The sequence below is a fragment of the Pseudopodoces humilis genome, chromosome 22, assembly GCF_049639895.1.
Source record: "Pseudopodoces humilis isolate 2021_Gansu_Grassland_sample_001 chromosome 22, ASM4963989v1, whole genome shotgun sequence".
NCBI classification, from domain to species: Eukaryota; Metazoa; Chordata; class Aves; order Passeriformes; family Paridae; genus Pseudopodoces; species Pseudopodoces humilis.
Window position 1 is genome coordinate 10211574 of NC_142221.1, and position 14387 is coordinate 10225960.

General features: G+C 60.0%; 1 protein-coding gene across 1 annotated transcript in view; it reads left to right on the forward strand.

Annotated features, from left to right (window-relative positions):
* EXD3 (exonuclease 3'-5' domain containing 3) overlaps positions 1-14387 on the forward strand; it is a 194101-nt gene that overhangs the window by 177037 nt on the left and 2677 nt on the right. The window contains exon 21 of the mRNA XM_005527312.3: positions 11554-11647. Within this exon, the coding sequence (XP_005527369.2) occupies positions 11554-11647 (94 nt within the window). The remainder of the gene's footprint in view (positions 1-11553; positions 11648-14387) is intronic.

A 14387-nucleotide genomic window follows, 5' to 3' on the forward strand; every position in this document is an offset into this window, starting at 1 on the left:
GGGAGAAGAACCGGCTTGAGCCCTGTGAGGGGCTCGGGGGGAGCCTGGGGGGCTGATGTGTGCCAGCCTGGGACAGGGGACACTGTGCCCAGGAGACACAAACCCCAGGGCAGAGAATCCCCCTCACCCCCACCCTCAGCCCCATCCACCCCTCTAGGGCTGCACCTGCCTGGCCCCGGAGCCCCCAGAGCCCCCAGAGTCCCCTGTACCCCCACCCCAGAGCCCCCAGAGCCCCCGGAGCCCCCGCTCAGCCCAGCCCAGCCCAGCCCAGCCCTGGCTTTGGGCTTTCCCCGCTCCTGGGAACCGAGCGCCGGCTTTTGTTGGAAACAGAGCGCAGCTTTCATGTGAAAGGTTAGTACAGTAGTTAGCTCCTGGGGAGGGGATAATAGATTGTGATTGTCACACCCCCGGGGCCTCGAGGAGACAGCAACACGGGAGAAGGGTTTTTAACACCTTCCCCTTGGGAACCTTTCCCCTCCCAGAGTCCCCCCGCCTGGAGGAGGAGGAGGAGGAGGAGCAGGAGCAGCTCGGGATCCGTGTCCCTGGCTCGTGGTGTCACAGGCTGGGCACACAGGCAGGGTGTGGGCTGTGGCTCCGCTGGGTTGGGGTCTCTGCTGAGCCCCTTGGCGTGTGCCCTGCCCGGGACTGGGTGCCCTCGGTCCGCGTCCCCACGGCTGTCACCTCCCTTCCCACCTGGGATTATAGCGCCTGTCTGAGCTGGGACTGGGGCTCCCGGTGCCACCTGGGCACCCTCAGCGCATCATTCCGGGGCCGATACATCCCACAGAGGCTGCACAGTGCAGCACGGCCCAGCTGCCGCACAAGGACGGTGTACAGACCCTGCTGCCTGCCTTGCTTTTCCTAGAAAAGTCAAGATTTCTTCCTCATTCCAGCCTCCCTCCCCATCCCGCTGCAGAGAAGGAGGACAAGCCCTGTAAGTGTGTGGCACCTGGGGACAGCGTGTGGCTGTGACCCGCTCCAGGGCTGCCATGGTCACCATCAGCTGCTCTTGCCATTTCCTTGGGGGGAGCATCACAGCAGCGGGGTGGGGGCTCCCAGGGATGGGATCCCAGCACAGGGACAGGAACCTCAGCCCTCGATGGGCCAGGATGAAGCTCCACCAAGAGCTGCTGCTTGTCTAAGGGGGCAGAGCTGGATTAAACCCATGGTTGCTGTAGGTATTGAGGGAGCTCGAATCAGACTGCCCATGCAGGAGCTGGAATGTCCTCAGAGCAGGAGAGACCAGTTCTGCCAAATTCCACCCCCTGGGATGGCAAATTACAAGTGTCATTGCTTGGTCTGTCACACTGCTCTGAGTCTCAGGGCAGACACTCTCAGGCCCCAGCACTTACTGATGTCAGAAATGACACATTTTTGGAGCAGTCCTTTCCTGGGTGACCTGCTTCTGATGCTGAGGTTGCCCAGGGGAAAGCAGCAGCTCCCCAGCCCCCAGCACAGCCTGTCCCTGGTGTGCTGTTGCCACTGGGCTGTGCTCAGGTGGGACAAGGGCTCAGAGCAGTAGTTCAGTGCCACCGTGTCTCCTCCATGAGGCTGGGTCAGAGCACCAGGGGTGGGATATTTTGGCATCTGGTCTGTGCGTGCTAGAAACAAGGTGGTGAGGAATTGATGCACTTAATGGCCAAAGTCAGTGTTTAATAATGCGGAGAGCTGTGCCAGTTTGCTGCCAGGAGACCCACCCTGAGCACCCAGGTGATTTTAGGGGGTCTCCAAGCTGCTGTGCCCCAGACTGTTGCCTTACAGGGCACCTCACTCCTGGAACCTCCTGACTTCCCTGCTCAGCTCTTTTGTGCTATTTTCTTTTTCTTTCATTCTTTAAAGTAGCAGGATGACAATTCTAACCTCACTAGATTTTCTGACAGCATCTCTTGCTGCCCCAGCAGGTACAGGGAGCTCCCACGGTGGGGACATGATGGACCTGTCTGCACTCCCCCTTCTCCAGCTGTTCCAGCCTGGATGCTTCCTCCAGAGTGGGAGGCAGCAGCGGACCCATGCTGGCACGGAGGGGCTGAAGAGGAGAGGGTTGTCCCCTCTGGTGTGGGGGTTCACACCATCCCCACGCCCAAGAGGAATTTTTCTGGGTCAAGCTGTGCCAGCCCAGTCGCAGCAGAGGGGATGGTTTCCAGCTGGGATGGCCCAGGCCCGAGAAGCAGACATTTCCTCGCTCGAGTGTGCTGAAATGTTTAATTAGAGTTTAACAGCAGCCTGGGAAAAAGATGTCTTGTCATATTTCTGGGCTGCATTTTGCTGCGGAGCCGCGGGCTCCGTACGCAGAGCTGGGGGAGACCTGCGGCACAAAGAGCCCTTTATGAGCCCTCCCCTGCTCGCCCCGACCCTGAACTTTCCCATCAGCTGCTGGCACAGTGCCCTCGTGGTGCCCAGGAGGGAGCTGGGGATGGGAACAGCCCTTCCTCGGTGCTCCGGGGTGCTGCTGCAGGACGGGGGACAGGGAGGTGTAGAGGGGACACGGGGAGGTGTCTGCAGGAGAGGACATCCCTCTGTGCTGGGATGCTGGCATGAGCCCGAGGTGCCCTGCTCTGGTGTGGCCACAGGCAGGCCATGTGCTGGCCAGGCACGTGGCAGGACCCCGGGGTGCAGCAGGATGGGACCTGGGGGCACATCGGTGCCTGTCAGGGTCCCTCACCCAGCTGTTTCAGCCCACACTGATCACAGATTTCATTTCACAGACCCCAGCAGGACTCAGACCTCAGTCCCATTCCTGTGCCCCCACAATGGGGAAGGAGGGGAAGATGCCCAGCCCTGCCCAGCAAGGTGGCAGGACAGGATCCTCAGCCCTCTCCATCACCCCCTGGGCACTGGGAGGGCCCTGGGAAGCACAGCCACCATCCCAAGGAAGCTGGAGAGGAATGTGAGGAATGAAGCATTGCTTCCCCAGCTTCACCCCCACAAATTGCCCATCAGCACTTTCCACTCGCAGGTATTTTTCTCTGCGGGTGAAATTACGGTTCTGCCACCGCTCACCTGCCCACGTCCTGTCTGTCAGGGAAAGGGCAAAGCCAGGCGTGGCAGGGTCAGATCACTCCTGCCATCTGCCCCAGCTTTGCCTCCTCCACTTGGCCACTGAAACAACAGACAGCAAGTCCCTTGGGCCCAGCAAGAGCCTAAAAAAGTGCCACATTTGTACATTATTGCCCCTTTTTACCTTTTCTTTGTGTGTGACACAAGCCTGTGGTGCTGTAGATCACTCCCTGCAGCCCCTGCTGCTGTGCTGAGGGGCTGTGGCAGGGTTGGGCCCCCCATCACACCATGGTGACCTCACATGGCACCAACACACCGGGGCCACATTGAAACATCTGGGGGGCATCAGGCTGGGAACGTGGGGAGTAAGGGCCTGAGGGGTCCTGGGAGTCCTCAGCTCAGGGATGTGCCCACCAGTGTGGCACACTCCATGGTACCTCCTGAGCCCCAGTTTGTTCCCAGAGTCCTCCTGGCCAAGCACGGGGTGCTGCAGCCCTTTTGGACCTGTCAGGGTGGGATCTGCCTTTTCTCTCTGGCTGCCTCCCTTCACTCTTTGTGCCCAGGAGGTAACAGTTTTCTGAGTACAACAGGACCATCCCCAAAGTGAGAATTGCTGCCAGGCCAGGATAAATCAGTGGCCCATATTCTGGGGACACCATCTGTCCTCAGCCTCAGTAGTGAAGGCAGGGCTGGGGGCCCAAACACCTCCTCCAGCAGTGGCACAGCCAGACTGCTCATGGTGAGAATTGTGATGGTGGTTTTGATTTTAAGAGTTTAAGATTCTGCTTCAAAATGAAACCATTCAGCCCTCCCAGCTGTGGGGAACACAACCCCCTGGCACATCCCAACCGTTGCCACACAGCCAAGAGGATGGATCCAGTCCCAGTGTCCATGGCTGGGTCAGGGACCAGCCTCTGGACCATGCTGGAGCTGGTTTGTCCAGCTGGGCTTTCCAGCTGAGGAGCTGGCCGAGCTGGCAGCAGTGGCACTGCCCTGAAGGGCACCTGTGCAGAACCCCTGTGCCAGCAGCTCCGTGTGCTCTGCAGCCCTTTGAGGTGAGCTCAGCCCTGGGGCTCAGCCCTGCCTGGGGATGAGCTCACCCTGAGCTCAGTTCGAGGATCAGGCCAACCTGGGGGTGAGCTTAGTCTGGAGATGAGCCCATCCTGGAGTAAACCTGCCTGGATGTGAGCCCAGTCTGAGAGCTAATATCCAAATGTGGGTTAATCCAGGGAAAAACTGTTCTAATCCCATTTTCAGGTCTCGTCTCAGACCAGTGGCTGATCCCAGCCTGGATGCTGAGCCCAGCTGAGTTAAACCGGGGAGCTGAGCCCAGTTTGGGTGCTGAATGCAGCCCAGCCCAGCCCAGCCCAGCCCAGCAGGATTAGGGGTCCCCAGGCTGGGAAGGGGCACCGTGCCCCGGGCAGCCGCATAAAACCCGGCTTGTTTGTGCTGGGAGCCTCCTGCCCCTCCTCCAGCGTTCCCAGCCTATTCTACCTTATGTGTAGGAACTGGTTTTTCTTCCTGGGCCATTGTTTCCGCTGGATTGGGTAGATTGCTCCAGGCCTCGCTCAGGTTTCCTTTCTCACGCTTTTTTTTTTTTTTTTGTATTTTTAATATTCCCGTTTTCTGCAGCAGCTCCTGCTCTCCCCCCCGGTTAAAGCAGCAGGTGCTGCCCACCAGGATGGGGCTCACCTCCTCCCAGCTGTGCCCCCTGGCTCTCTGGCATTGCCCAGGACCAGGGGCTGGGCTCCTGGTGTTCCCATGCTGGGAGCAGCTCCATAAGCAAAGCTCTGCCCTGGGCAGCCTGCAGCTACACACGAGCTGCTCAGGCTGGGGCTGCCCAAGTTCCCGTTTTCCTGCAGCCCTGGCCACTAAGTCAGGTTTATTTGGTTTAACAGATGGGAAGGGATGGGCTCACAAGCTCAGCACGGGGTTCTGCAGAGCTCCTGCTGGGCTGGGGGCTGCAGGTGTGACCCCAGGCCCTGAGCATCCCTCTCGCTCAGCCTGACAAGGGACACCGACACCTGGCTGCCCACCTGGCCGGTGAGAGTGTGCCAGGGCTCTTCTGGCAGACAGCGCTGGAGTGAAGCGTTCCCAGCCTCGGAGCAGCTGGAGACAAGGGGAGCTGGCCTGCAGAGCTGCTCCCCAGTCCTTCCCTCCTGCCACAGCACAGCAGGAGCCAGGAGGATGTCCCAGTGCCTCGGGTGATGCTGTCCTCCAGCGGGAGGTCTGGCACAGTGACAGGGAAGGGCAGGTAGTGCTCCGATGGTATCTGGCTCCAGCTGGGGAAGGCAGTGTGTCCCCCGGGGGCCTCTGCATAGCAGACTTGGGTTCCCAGATAAAAATAGAAGCTGAAACATGAGCCCAACTTCCCCAGTTCTGCCTCTGCCTGCACACCCTCACCCCCTCAGCTGCAGTGCTGGCCTGGGGAAGCAGCCCCAGCCCTGCCCAGGGAAGGCAGAGCAGAGGGCAGCAGGATGCTCAGGGACCATGGAGGAGCAGAGCTGGGCAGCCACCTGGCCCAGGGTGGCCCTGGCCACTTGTACAGGGCTGAAAACTGCTCTGGGGAAAAGCAGAGAGCTGAGGGTACAGCTTCCAGCCAGGCCCAGCTCCGAGGGCTCAGCACAGGGCAGGGGGACAAGCTCCTGACATACATTACACAGCCAGACCCAGAAGCTCAGTCAGAGGGAAGACAGCTGCCAGGGAAAGCCAGAAGGAGCCAGAATAAGGGTGGCTGTTGCTTAATCCACAGTAAAGATAATTTCCTGAAGCTTGTCCAGCCCTGGGAGCAGAGGACAGAGCCCCCAGCTTGGCTGCATGTCCAGGGGAAGGTGCAGCAGGGAAGAGGTTTCATGGGCTGCCCTGGGGATTCGTGGGGCCTGGCTCAGGCAGGAACCCAGCTCCCAGCATGGGCAGCAAGGCAGAGCAGTGCTGCTGTCAGTGACCTGAGCATGGGATCCTCTAGACAGAGAAAAGCTTCAGCCCTTCGCAGTTTCCAGGGTTCTGATTCTCAAGGGCAGAAAATGTATCTCCATGACCCCTTCTACTTCTGGTGCCAAAACATGATGCTCATAAAGGCCTGGGGTTGCTTGGTAGCCAGATTTCCACCTGCATTTTAGTTTTGGAATATGAGCTGACAGGATGTGGAACCTCACTCTGTTCCCAGTGCTGGGCAATTCCAGAGCTTGATTTGGAGACTTTTTCCCAGCTCTGAGGTTCATCAGCCTCTGGCATCCTCTGATCAAGAGCTGAGCTCTCAGCTGGAAAAAACTCAGTAGCTCGATAAAGAGGAACAGCAATGAGCTGCATTGCAGGGAGCTGGGCAAATTAACCCTTCTCCTGCTGTGGCATGGGCTCTGGAGCAGACTGCAGCAGGAGGTGGGTGTCCTGGAGCTGCATGAAACAGGTTTGCACCCCCAGGAAGGGCTAACCCTCACCCCAGGGCTGGATGATTTAAAGCACATTTACAAGGCAGGAAGGTGCTGGCATAGGGCTGGAGGAGCAGAGGCAGCGCAGTCAGGGAAGGGACAGCTCACACCCCGGCCCTGGCAGCTCCTGGCACACAGCTCACCCTAAAGCCAAGTCTTCAGGGACACTGCCTCACCTGTGAGGAGGCAGTTGGTACTGGTTTGATTTGTTATTAAACTCACCGTGAGCGTGTCCCAGAGCAGCACCTGGTGCTGGGTGCTGTATGAACAGGGCTCGTGGCCACAGGTTGGGTCAAGGGTGCTGTGGAAGCTTCAGCTTTTTGGGGTGCTGAGCCCAGCTGGGAGGGAAGATGAGCAAGTGAGGCTTGAGGTGGCTGAGAGGCAGCTGGAGGGATCCAAGCGGGGATGAATGTGGTGGGAGGCATGTTGAGCATAATTTTTTTTCCTCTGGGAAATTCAGCTTTGCATGTGGGTTTAGGTGTAGTGTGGGGTGAGATTCTCATCGCTGCAAAGGCCTTGAGGTACTGAAAAGGGCTTTTGTTGTCACCCCTGGCAGTGACAGCAGCGGGATGGGGTTTGTGGTTGGGGACCAGCAGTGTCTGCGCCCGAGGGAGCGCGAGTGCAGAGTGGGGAGAGAAAAGCAGAGGCCACAGAGCCTGCTCCCATCCTGCTGCATGCTGAGCCCGCTCCACAGCTCCCACACCTCATCCAGGGATGTGCCTGTGCTTCCTCTCCTCTCCTCCCAGCCCTGCTCTTCACCCCAGCCCAGCAGCCTTTGCTCAGAGCAGCTGCAGACTGGGAGGTGGGAATGGAGAAGGTGCTCTGACAAGAAGCCAGTGGGAGCTGGGGGGTCCCAAAGAGGAGCCAGCAGGAGCTGGGCTACCCATGGAACCACCAGGGCTCTGTCCCCCTGCCTCTCACTGTCCCCCCGCCAGAGGAGCTCCGCTGATCTGCCCACTTCAGCCATGGCTGATGCTCCCAGACAAGCAAGGCCCTTGTAGCTGTCAGGTGAGCCTTTCCCAGAGCTTATGCAAATGATACTAATTAAAGGCATTCTTATCTGTTCAATTTCCCACACCTTTTGCCTCGAGGGGGATAGAAAACTTCATGATTTAACTCCATATTTCGTGGCAGTTGGAAGCACTGCCTAGGGAAAGTGTTGGGAAACACAGCAGGTCACTCCTGATGAGAAGAATTGGATTATGCAAGTGTTGAAACGCTTTATTATGCATGAGAAACCTTCCAGAAACAGATGACTAATAGCAAAGCAGGAGCAGAGAAAGCAGTGGGAACGCAGTTCCAGGCTGGCATGGGATCCATGTCATCTTACCAGCTTAGCAGGGTTGGGCTGGGTCAGCACTTGCCTAAGAGACCTCTCGGAGTACCTGGCTGGCAGCGAGGGAAGTGATGTTAATGATTCAATAAACAGAGAGCCCTTCCCTCTTTGTGAACCAAACAGCCCCTGATGCCAGGATCCCACTGGCAGACCCGTGTTTCCACTGGCAGCAGGTTACTGAGCTCAGATGGCCATAAATCCTCTGCTGCTGGATGTGCAGGCAGGTTTGGCAGAGGATGCCCGGGCTGCATTTCCGTGGGAGCGCCGCAGCCCAGCTCCCAGCCCTGGCAGGGCTGCCCTGCTGCTGCGGGCACTCGGGGCCGTGGTGTGCATGCACAGCCTCTGCTCTCTGGAAGTACCAGAGACACAGCCAGCATCTCCTCTGCTGCTGGGGGTTTGCAGTACCCAAGGACAGGCCCTGGACCATTGCAGCAGAGCAGCGACGTGCGCCTGTGTGATTCCCAGGCTCTGGTGATCAGATCACCGAGGAAAGCTCTTGGCACAGAGGGGAAGGGAAATGGCCCAGCCAGCTGCCCTCTGAAAACCCCCTCGGAGAGCTGGCTGTCCCCAGCACTGCACTCGGAGGTGGCCCTTGCACCCACAGGGTGTGGAGATCTCCAGTGGGCTGAGTCGCCGAGTTTCTGCTCTTACTGCAAGGACCTTGAAGGTGCTACAGGGCATTGCTGCAGGAAGAGAAGAGTGTCTGAAGGTCAGAGCTGTGGGTGCAGCAAGGGCAGCTGAAGTCACTTGGGAAAAATGTGAGAAAACAGACACGTGGAGAAATGAGCATGGTCAGATCCTGACCTCTGCTTCACATCTGCTGGGTCATTACCTGGTTTTCTTTCTCTGCCCTCCCCACCATCTCCCACCATCCTGGGCACTGTGTTTTGGGCTGTAGGCAGCAGATGTGTGAAGGCAGATCCATAACTCCTGGCCTTGGAGGCAGTAGAGGGCAGCCTGTGCTAAGCCTGGCCATCCTGCAATCTGGGGAGGTTTCAAGTCTCAATAAGTCCCTGAAAGAAACTCCTGGATGCTCAAGGGCTGTTCTTTCACAACCAAAGTGAGGGTTGCAACCTTCATCCAGAGGAGTGGCCCTTTCACCGGATGATATCCATCTTGGAGAGAGGGAGAAAGAGGAGAGGGTAGGCGGTGAGTAGGAAAAGGGATATCACTGCAGGTGGCTGTTGAGTAGTCCTGTGATACAGCGAACAGAAGACACCCAAGGAATTGTCCTGACATGAGCTGCCCTGAATCGCCCCAAAGAGTCCACAGTGGGCACTGCTGTCCTTTACAGCAGCTCTCTCCAGGCAGAGAGCTGTGTCTCACCAGTGAAACCCCTGCCAAGACCCCTCAGTGACGCTGGCCTGTGATGTTTGTCAGCAGAGCAGGTGGAAGGAGCCCCAAGGCCCAGAGGCCGCTCCAGGGTGGCTCCTCTGGGCGAGGTCAGCATCACCAAGGTGACTCAAAGCACTTTTTGCAGCTTTTAGATGTACCAAAGGAAGGAGCAAAACTAACTCCAGTGCTGTCTGAACTGCTCATCTTCCACGTGTTTTGGGTACCAACCTGTGTCTACCTGAGCTCACGCTACCAGCCTTAGCCAAGCTCACACTGACTTCTGCAGCCCTTTTGGAGTCACCAAAGGTTTGGCTCCTGCTGATCTTGAGTTTTCTTTCAGCTTCTCAGCTGAAGGTGGAGGTGCAGTAAGAGGATGGGATGCTGAGGTGGCCCTGCAGCTCCAGGCTCAAGCATCCAGTCCCTCGAGTCCTGGGAGGTTCGTGTGTCAGTGCTGCTGAAATCCCCAGCCGGGAGGGCAGGGAGAGGCAGGGATCATCCTAAACAAAAACAGGGCGCCAGCTGGGCTGGCAGCATTGCAAAAGGACATTTCACCTGCCTCGTCCTCCTTGGTGGCACAGGGAGAGTCTCAGTGCAGGAGGGCTGGGGACGAGCACCTCGCTGGGCTCAGGGACCACAGACCCAGTGACAGCAGCACGGTCTCAGTGCAGTGCCATCACTCCTAATCCCCAGGTGATGCCCTTGGTGGTGACAGCACAGAGCTGGCCGGGCTGCAGTGTCCCTGTGGACGCTGGCCTGAGGTCCTGGGCAGGGACACGTGGCTGTGGGGGTGACAGTGCCCCACACGGGGGGCAGCACCTGGGCAGGATGCGCTGACAGGGACAGGGGACAGCAGTGAGGGGCTGCAGTGGGGACCACGGCTTCGTCTGAGGTGAGCTGCACCTGCTCCTCATCCTTGGCACGGAGGTGGCAGCGGAGCCTGGGGACGTGGGGACGTGTTCCAGTCGTGTCCCCCAGGCCAGGGAGCCTGAGTTGCAGAGCAGCCCCCGGGCCGGGAGCGGAGACAGGAGCGGGGACGGGAGCGGGGACGGGAGAGGGGACAGGAGAGGGGACAGGAGAGGGGACAGGAGCGGGGACGGGAGCGGGGACAGGAGCAGGGACAGGAGTGGGGACAGGAGAGGGGACAGGAGCGGGGACAGGAGAGGGGACAGGAGCGGGGACGGGAGCGGGGACAGGAGCAGGGACAGGAGTGGGGACAGGAGAGGGGACAGGAGAGGGGAAAGGAGAGGGGAGGGGGGGGGGGACAGGAGGGGGGACAGGAGCGGGGACGGGAGCGGGGACAGGAGAGGGGACAGGAGCGGGGACGGGAGCGGGGACAGGAGTGGGGACAGGAGCGGGGACGGGAGCGGGGACAGGAGAGGGGACAGGAGAGGGGACAGGAGAGGGGACAGGAGCGGGGACGGGAGCGGGGACAGGAGTGGGGACAGGAGCGGGGACGGGAGCGGGGACAGGAGAGGGGACAGGAGAGGGGACAGGAGAGGGGACAGGAGCGGGGACAGGAGCGGGGACAGGAGCGGGGACACGGCGGTGTGCGGGGCTCGGCAGCCGGTGATTCACACGGGAGCCGTGGGAAAGCGAGCCCGCCATGGCTCCCGAGCCCGGATTGCTTCAGCGGGGGTGCAGCCAAGATCCATTTCACAGAGGGCAGAGCAGATCTCGGCTGGGATTTACCAGTGACTAAGCATGTGCTGGCACGGGCTTCCCCAGCGTGAGAAAGGCAGGGCTGCTCCTCCTCCTCCGAGGTGTGCCCGTGGCTGCCCTGCGCCCCACTGCCATGGGGACATGGGGACATGGGGCACTGCACTGCCCCGAGGACTGGACAAGTGTTTGGCTGCCAGCTGCACCCTGTGCTCAGCCCCAGGCACCATCCCTGGGTGCTCCTTGGCAGTGGGATCTGGGGAGCTCCTTGGGGTCCAGCAGCTGGCACATGTGGGCACTCACAGACCCGTCTGGGTACATTTTGGGAAGCAAAAGGTGGGGTACAAAGTGTGACTCAGTGTTCGCAGTGCTGCAGCAGAGCCCAGACAAGCGGAGCCATATGAGAGCAGAGTGTTTTAGGGTCCACAGCCACCCTCCCCAGCCTCTGTCAAACAAGACAGACCAAACTTTCGAACTTTGGGTGTCTGCTTGATGCTTTAAGGCAGCCTGTTGCTGGTGTTTTCTGGCCAGGGAGCCAGGGTGGGCAGCAGTGCTGGCAGCCTGGCTGGACATGTGGCTGACCACACACAGAGGGGACACTCCTGGAGGGGTTCCTGGGTTTGTGGCTGGTGCCTGTCCTTGCTCGGTGGGACAGGCTGGTTTCCCTGCTGTGGTGCAGGTGATGGGGGCTGCCCAAGCTGTGCCAGGCGTGCCCAGCACGGGTTTGTGCCCTGGGCAGGCAGGAGGTGCCTGGGGGGCTCGGTGGCCACCTCAATGACCTCCCCCTCTCTCTTCTCTCAGGTGTGCAATTGCAACAAGTACCTGAAGGTCTCACGGGAGAGGATGAGGCAGCTGGCGGAGGGCAGCAGACAAATCTCAGGGGAGCACAGTGCAGGTGAGTGGGTGGGTGCCCACAGCTGGGTGTGATCCCCCCTCCTGTGCCCTTCCCTGGGACTCACTGCCCTGGACAGAGCAGGACGATTCCCCTGGGCCTGGGGGTTTCTCAGGGGGGGATCAGGGTCCCCTGCCATCAACCCTGCCTCGGGGTGCAGACCCACAGAGCTCTTCCAAATCCGGTTTATGTCTCGGGCTGTCCTGTCCTGTGTAAGACACAGGGCTGTGCACGGGATTGCCCAGCCCGGGGTGTTGGTGACATGCCAACAGGAGCTCAAGTGACAGCCTGAGGCCATCATCACCCGAACGTGAAAAACAGCTTGGGTGGTGAAATGCCTCCTGGCCGGGGCTGCTCACGGTGCCTTCCTCACCTGCCCGGTGCCTCTCGAACCAGGTGAGGCTGCCGGAGGTGAGGCAGTGCCGCCTGCCCAGCCAGGCTCCTCCGTGCCGTGCCCATTGACCCACACACACCCCCTGCCACAGGAGACACATTTTGGTGTCAAACCGCACCCATGGCAGGCACACTGCAATGGGAATGTGCCGTGGTGCTGCTCCAGGCCAGCCCGGCTCTGCCCGCAGCCCTTCGTGCATCCCTTCCCCGGGCGCTCCTGGCCGCTGTGGCTCTGCTGGGAGCTGCCCGTGTGGATCTGGGCATGAGGAACGCGGTGGGGCCGCTTTTCCCATGGTGCCGGCAGCCTGGGAGTGAGTGCTGCGCTCCCCCAGAGGCCGGGACATCCTCCCAGCGGTTCCTCTGCTGAGGGCACCCTCTGCGTGTGTACCCAGCGACCAGACGGGCCAGTTCAGCCAGTTTCAGAGTATGGGAAATAGAAGTGCTGCGCTTTGTGTTCGGAGCCGTTTCCCCTTCCCCCTTCGGGATGAGGTCGATGGAGTGGGAGGGTCTCACACAGCACCGTGGCTCCTCCACAGACTCTCCAGGGACCACCTTGCTCCACTCTTTACACCCCATTTGCAGCAGCCCGTGTCCCCACCGGGCCGTGCAGTGTCCTGCCGTGTCCCCCAGGACCTGGAGAGGGTTCACGGGGAAGGAGCAGGAGGGACCCCTGTGCTGGCCGTGCCACTCATGACCTTGTCAGGGACTCGTCCTGCAGGGAACATCCTCTGCCCCGGGGTAGGCAGGGACAGAAGGGGCCACAGCATCCCCAGGGGAGTGGTGGAGACGTGAAGATTTTTTAAATTGTAAAATCCCCCCTCACCATCTAAAATGTGCTGCAGAACATGAAAACAATGGGTCGTGCTACATTTGGGTCTGTGGTGCTGACCAAGCTCAGTGGAGGCTCCACTCCCATGCTGGGGCTCTGGACACAGGTGCGAGGAAAGTCCCAGTGGCCCTGGGGGTGGCTGGAGGTGTCCCTGCAATGGGTGGCACGATGGCATCGGGCAGCTCGGGCACCCACCCGGCCCCTGCCAGCCTGACCTGTGACTTGGGCTTTCTTTCCTTCTCAGCTCTGGGCTCCACCCGAAGCCTGGGGAAAAGCCGGCAGGGACAGCTGCAGGCAGGCGGGAGGAGGAGCAGCAGAGCCCGGTGTGGGGAGGGCTGGGCAGCGACTCCAGGCTGGGGTGGCAGCAGGACAATCCCTGCTCTACAGCCACCTCACTGGTGGGGAGGGCATGGGCTGGTGGGACCCACTCCCCTGAGCCAGGAGCTCTGATGGAAGAGTCCCTGCATGCCCAAAGCCCCACGGCTGGAGGCTTCCCTCAGCTACAGTATTTGGCTTTGCTGTGAGCATCACACCTGTCTTGTTGCCATGTGGGAAAGAGAGATGTGCTGAGACAGATCCCTGTGCTGTTCTGAGTGTTCTTGCACCCATGGATCCTCATTTCCTCGTACCAGACTCAGTCTGGGGGCCAAGGCACCCCCATTGCCTTAGGCTACTCTGAACACTTCTGCACGGGAAGGAGATGGGTTCCTGAGGGGTTGTCCCCGTGGATCCAGGGCATCTCCTGCCCCCTTCGGCAACCTCTTGCATTTAGGCTCTCTTTTGTCCAGGGTAGAACAGAATAACAGGGAAAAGCAGGGCGGGGAGGCGGTGACAGCTGTGCCGGTTTGCAGAGCTCTGCTGTGCCGGCTGGCAGGGGCTCTGTGCCCCGGGAAGGAGCTGGGGCCGTTCAGAGCCGGGCACCGCTGCAGGGGCTGCCAGGGCTCTCCTCACAGCGGCGCGGGGAGATGCGAGCAGCTGCAGCTGCCTCTTGCTTGAGCTCATCCTCCCTCCTCCACCCTGGGAACATCTTAAGATCATGGCCGGGCCGCTGCAGCCCAGGTTGCACAATCCCGGGTTCTTTGTCCTTTGCTTATCTGTCTTATCAAGGAGGAAAAGATAACCAGGCATCTTCAGTGCCCTGCAATCAGCACATTTCTCAGGCTCGTAACTCCTCTTATCAGGCTGATCTCTCACCTCGCCGAGGTTTCCCATGCACCTTTGTACTCCAAGAATGCTCCCAGGTCTGTGTTCAGCCTTGTGCAAAGCCTCGACAGAGCTGTGAATTTCTCCCAAAGCCCCAGCCCCGGCTGTGGCCGAGCCCCGCACGCGGTTGTGATGCTCTGGCTGTGGAGGGCACAGAGCTCGAGGCTGGCACAGGGCTCAGGGCTCAGGGCACAGAGCTCGAGGCTGGCACAGGGCTGGCACAGGGCTCAGGACTCAGGGCTCAGGGCACAGAGCTCGAGGCTGGCACAGGGCTGGCACAGGGCTCAGGGCTCAGGGCTCAGGGCACAGAGCTCGAGG